Source organism: Habropoda laboriosa, unplaced genomic scaffold (assembly GCF_001263275.1).
Source record: "Habropoda laboriosa isolate 0110345459 unplaced genomic scaffold, ASM126327v1 scaffold89, whole genome shotgun sequence".
In the NCBI taxonomy this organism is placed as follows: domain Eukaryota; kingdom Metazoa; phylum Arthropoda; class Insecta; order Hymenoptera; family Apidae; genus Habropoda; species Habropoda laboriosa.
The window spans coordinates 2,458,939-2,465,400 of record NW_017100263.1 but is presented as its reverse complement, the minus strand read 5'-3'; the positions used below and the strand labels follow the sequence as shown (position 1 = coordinate 2,465,400).

Sequence of the window (6,462 nt, the reverse complement as noted above, 5' to 3'; positions counted from 1 at the left end):
ATTTCATGACGAAGATTTTGGGTGTATTCGTTTCTTACATAATGTTTTAGCAATCTAAAATTATAAGTAAGAATTTAGAATAATGTTTTTCTCAATAAAATTACAATTTTTAAATTTAATTTTTGGCGCGTTTCATTCGTTAAAATATGTCATTCAAAAAATGAAATTGAAGTAATTTTTTCCATCAAGTTAAAAAGCCCTCCTCTGTAAGTACTTGTGGTTTCATTTGCACACAGGATTGTAATTGCGTTTGTATTTATCATGATAGGAAAAGGAACTTGCTTGAAATAAGATGTGGTAGGGATAAATTGCTTTACTCGCTTTAATACATTTTTTTAATAGAACGTTAAAGAGAAAATATCATGCTTGATAACCTAGTGGTCAGTCGTTCACTGTTATTCGTATTACATACATATGAAGTACATGGTTTTACGGGAGTGCTTCTTAAGTTTGAATTGAAAAGGTACGTGTTTCTATAATCGCCTTATATAATTTTTAGTTTACTATTTTGAAGAGTAATTTAATGATAGTATCGATACACTATAATAATTTGAACTTCATTTGCATGAATGTTGTTCGCGTTGTACTGCAAAGTTATCCTATAATAGAACTTCATTACTGTACTATTTGAAAAATATATGAAATTGTTGCAAACTGTAAGAGAATGTAACAAGATTTTATTAATTGCAACTTATATAAGTTATATAAAACTTATATAAAACTAAAAAAAACTATACAACTTATATAAAAATTAAAAATATGTGCTAAAAATGTGTGCTACAAATATTGCTTTTTCCCTGTAATATAGGCGCAATAAGTAGCAAAATCATGTTATAATAAAGATAAAATAAAATGTAAATGTTACTGTAATAGTTTGCTATGTAACTTTATTTTTGTCAATTATATATTGTTTTATGAAGTACAATGTAATAAATATTCATATTCGTATAAATAAATGTAATAAATATTTATATTCGTATAAATAAATGTAATAAATATTCATTTAGTTTCTTTAAATGTAAGTGTATTAAATTGTTGAGATAAAAAGAACTTTATTGTTTATAAATAGTTTTTAGAATGATCATATTTAATTTTTATTAATTCTTGTAAGACTAACTTTAAGTGGCACAAAATTATATTTTATTTGGTTGTTTATTTTCTTTATTGTTACTTATTGTAATCTCCATGGGAGGCAGAGATCATTCTTATCATTATTTATTTAAGCAATACTAGAGATAAGGTAGGGAATTCTTCATATCGTGTGTGTTATAAGATATTTAAGTTTGATGTTTTCTAATAATACCATGCACATTGTTGTAGATGTATACATGTACATAGTTATAATACATGCTTGCACAAAATATTTGTAAACAAAATATTGTTAGCTGTTTTCAAAAAGTAAGAGTTTGAAAACTAGTACTTCATGAAGTTTTGTATAATTCTAATAGTTTTGTATTCATTATTAAAAAACTAAAACTTTAAATGGACGTAATATTGGAATGTTGAAATTTAACATCTATAATTAAAAGTTCAAATGTCCATATTTTCACTTGTAATGATAAATATTGTATTGAGCTTATGTCAAAAATGTTTGCTCATGAAAATGTCAACGCAATATTTTGTTCGTATAGTCCAATAATCATATCATATTGTTATTGAGAAAAACATCAATGTATTAGTATTGTAAAATATAAAAAATGAGTATAAATTTGCACAATCATAATTTATTTTTGTAAAGATGTAAGTAGCTATATAAAATGTATGTAGTATTACTATGAGGAACTATGCTATAATATTGAAGTAAAAAAAAATGTATATGCAAATACTTGTTTTTAAATTATTGCGTTCAATTATAAAAATAAAATAATATGTTACAAAATGAATAATAAATTTTGTTATTTTTTGTTTTATTATAGATTTTATTAAATTTCAATAGAAATGGTTCAAGAAGAAGAAGCCACTGTTCAGTCTAAACATGTAATGTTGGATTACATAGAACGTAGCAGAATATCACATAAATTAGTTTTTTACATTAATGGAAAGGAGGTATGTATGTAGTGTATATGATAGATTTTAAATGCACAAATTTTTATTTTGCATGTATATGAAAAAGTACATCAATTGTATTTACTGTATAATACTTTTTAGTTCAAGAGTATTTAGGAGGATTCTTGCTCAGTGTAAATTATTTATATTAAAACTAAAATATTCTGTTAAGTGAATACTACATTTAAATAAAACTGTAAAGAGTGCACTTACATGTATTACAAATACTTTTCTTGTGGAATAATCTTTATTTTGTGACTAAGAACTGATATACAGTTTTATCATTAATTTCATAATATGCAGGATGTTACCGATCTGGTAGTGCAAGCTAAAAGGTGAATCTACATGAAAAAATAAGTCGAAAAAATTTTATATTTAATATTTTCATATTTTCAATTACCGTTCCAATTTCTAACATTAAGTACTAAGCGATAAAAATTGAAATAAAACGATAACGATCTTTGTAATAATTAGCAGCCATAGATGTGTTCCTAGCATACGCACTCAACGCAAGTATCATATCAACGTATTCTCTGTTGCTGTATGTCGACATATCAACAAAACGGCAAAGACTGTAAGTTTGATACAGAAATAGCAACAAGCCATGATATTGATGAAGTTTATGTATACAGACGCAACAAAAATTAGTCTACAGTGTAGCCAAGTGTACATGAATTCAACGAATCTTCAATACTAATTTACTCGAAAACGAAGCCTTAAGCGGAAAAACATTATTCTTTCTTTTCTACTTATTTTTACATATAGATTCACCTCCTTGCGACTTGTACCACCAGATCGATGACACTCTGTATGTTTATTTTGAAGAGTTATTCTCTTGACAATAAATCTGGCATAAATAGTATTTATTTTAACTTTATTTTACATTATTGCAAAATAATACTTGCGACATTACACCATTGTTGTAATATAAATAAATTCTCGTTTCATTAACCATATCATATATTTTTAAATATTCTTTTTTAATCGGCATTATTTGACCAATTTTCTAAAAAAGTTTTAAGTTATTAATGTTTTTTTTTTTAATTTTGGCTCTATATTACATTCATTCATATAATATTGTAGGTGGTGGACGATAAAGTCGATCCAGAATGGACTTTACTTTGGTATTTGAGAAATAAGTGTATCCTTTTCATTGTTTAAAAATTGAACAAACGTTTATACTATGTATATACTGTGGTGTCCGGATATATGGCCATAAATTTGTCCGCTTATGCCCGATATACACTAGCGATCCGGTCACGGTCCAAACCATCTATGTTTGACTAAAAATTCGGTTTTTACAATTTTCAACATGTTATCTTTTGTTAATAACTTTGAAGCCAACAAAATGGCGACAAACTCATCATTATTTCACATAGACTACAACATTTATTTTTGTCAGATTTTAAAAAATGAGAGTAAGGATTCGTTTTTGCAAAACAAAAATTTATTTACAATTTTCATATTGAAAAGGAGTGCGTACAACACAATTAAAAATATTCTTAGAAAGTTCCATCTTTTGTGATGCGAATGAAAATAAAATAGACTACAAGATTTTACAGTTTCATAAAAATCAGAATTGGAATGGAATAACCGGTGCACAGTGGGCCAGGAACCCCCAAAAACTGGCCAAAAGTCAAGTAGAAAATTAACGTAAGGAAGACTTATCATCATACTCAGGAATAGTTAAAGTACACATGAGCAAAATATTTTGTTGATTCAACAATTCCTGTTCCATTGGCATTGATCTAAAGTTGAAAAGCGCTTTGAAATTACTGGTATGACTATTTCTTCCAACATTAATGTTATTCATCAATTTATGTTTAATTTATGAAATTTTAGTTTTATTTATTTATTTATAGATACATATCAATTAAGAATAACACAGATAAGTTACGAAAGTTAACTAGAAATTGTAATATTTTATTCTTTATTGTCATACTGTAACCATATTTCGCAGAATCTCCACCTTTCGATTCACCATTCCCCGACATTCCACCTCTTATAAAGGAAAATGAAGCTTAAATGTGTTCTATATAATGTATACTTTAAGATAGGACTGCTACTTTTTGCTACTTTTGTCGTCCAATTGAAATAAATATTATTTATGAGCGGTCGTACGCGCACAGTTGGACACTAGACTACGGTCGAATATACATACCGGGTGGAACAGATAAAGGCTGTTTTCTCCGAAGCCATTGCAGATATCAACTTGAAACTTTTAGGTGTTAAATGGTGTATAGGGATTAACATTTTAGAATGTAAGACATTGTGGGCGTGAGTTCCTTAAGGGTGGACATGATGCCACACTCATTTTTTTTAAATAGGATGGCATATTAATTTTTCTATATTCGGAAAGATGTTATCAAACCTAACAACTTTTACCTAATGCATTTCTTTTCATTCTGCATAGTTAAGGAGTTATAGCGGAAAAACCTTACGGAAGGGGAGTTTCGTGTAGGTGTTGAAATATATCAAAAGAAATACATTTTCTGCTTTGAAAATTATTTTATTAGATGTTCAAAGAGTTGTCCATTCACTTCCAAACATGTATTCATTCTTGTGATAATATCTTTGCGAACATTTGATAATATTGTTAGACTTATGGATTTACATGCGGTGTGAATTCTTCTTTTCATATACCCTTTTGTAGTAGGTGTCGTTGCCACCAAATTTTCCTCTATACATATAGCCCCATATTTAAGAAGTCCAACAACACAATTTAAGCCACTTATAAAATATATGTTGCAAACTATTCATGGTTTCCTATGCCTGGAACACTACACAAAATTCTTATTCATGGTGCAGATATTATAAGTACGAGTATTCTACCCGTAGGAATGCTTGGCGAAGAAGCTAGTGAAGCTCGTAATACAGATTTTAAAAATTACAGGCAATATCATAGTAGAAAACTAAATCGTAAAATAACTTTGGCAGATGTATTTTATAGATTAATGGATACATCAGATATTATAATATCAACTTTAAACATTAATTCACGCCTAAGAAAAAAGAAATTTTTATCCATTCCACAAGAGATAAATCATTTGTTAGCTGCTCTTGAAATAAATGTGAGTAGCTGTACTGTTTCTCATGTACACGATAGTGATAGTGAAGACATGAATGCAGATGAAGACGAAGGGAGAAAAAATACAGATCTTCTACATGCTTTCATACAATTAGATGAGCTTGAACTGGTAAACGAACTGACAGAATTTTAAATATGTGTTCAATAAAAAACGATTGACGTTACCTACAGAATCGTAAATAGCAGCAAGTCGACTCACTTACATTTTATAATATCTCGAGTAGTGAGAGGCAAGGGGACTCACTCTAATAAAGCACCCCAAATTACAGAAATTCAGGGTAATTACAGAAGTTGACGTGCCGTAAAGCCACTTCAGACATACACACACACACAGATTAGTCCCGTTTGGACTGATCTTCCGCAGGGCCTCACCCCCACCACATCGATCAGGGAAAACCAGGGTGGGCTGCGCACCCCCTACTCCCGGAAGACGGACGAGGAAGGACTCCTATTCGTCCGCATAGGCCACCCCCTCACGATAGTCTCAGATAAAAACTGTACGAAAGGCCCAACGCGCCTGCAATGTCCAAAAAGTTTCCAAAAGATCAGCACCATAGTTCACACTTACCACACTCATGCTCAAACATTGAAACACTCACACAATATTAATTTGGCATGTGAGAGACGCGATACCCTGAAATTAATAAAGTTTAAGAATCGCGTCGAAACAGGCCAGTTTCTGGGGGTTCCTGGCCCACTGTGCGACGCAGTGGGACGCGACTTAAGACACCCCCGCGGTTCACCGTGTAAAGTTGAGAACAGATACCCTATTGATTTGGAGTCTGTTTATTCATTGAATACGTTAGTGATCTGATCAGAACTGAAGATCATGAAAACATGAAAAAATCAAGGATATCGTAATTCTGATAAGTACGGGAATGAAAATGAAGTTCTGTGCATTAAAACAAAAAATGGAAAAGCATATAAACGATTAGTAGCACTTTGTCGTTAAGTAGATCGCTCGTTTGTTTTTTCATACCGTAAGTCAGAATAAATAATTTCAACAGTGAAATTTGTTTCATTATTTAGACTTTTAATAGGTCACAAAAATTAATTTAGAAATAAAGAGTTACAAACACGAATGACCGTACTTATGAATATAGATACTTAACTAAAACAATTTAGTGCATTTGTCTGGCACGAAACTGGGCTGCGCAGAAGGCGGTTGTGGAGCATGCACTGTAATGATATCGAAGGTGGACCGTGCAACCGGAGTTATTACGTATCCTTTTCAGTCGATAGCAACGGAAAGATTTTAAAAAACTATAAAAATATATTCAAAACATTTTCCAACATAGAATCGTGAAGTCAAATAAAACTGGTCATTG

General features: G+C 30.2%; 1 protein-coding gene across 1 annotated transcript in view; it reads left to right on the top strand.

Annotated features, from left to right (window-relative positions):
• Nucleotides 1-387: 387 nt before the first annotated feature.
• The window catches only part of LOC108573045 (xanthine dehydrogenase), a 16,332-nt gene continuing 10,257 nt past the window's right edge, over nucleotides 388-6,462 (top strand). The window contains exons 1-4 of the mRNA XM_017935404.1: nucleotides 388-463; nucleotides 1,917-2,046; nucleotides 3,130-3,187; nucleotides 6,260-6,356. Of these exons, the coding sequence (XP_017790893.1) occupies nucleotides 1,939-2,046; nucleotides 3,130-3,187; nucleotides 6,260-6,356 (263 nt within the window). The 5' untranslated portion in view covers nucleotides 388-463; nucleotides 1,917-1,938. The remainder of the gene's footprint in view (nucleotides 464-1,916; nucleotides 2,047-3,129; nucleotides 3,188-6,259; nucleotides 6,357-6,462) is intronic.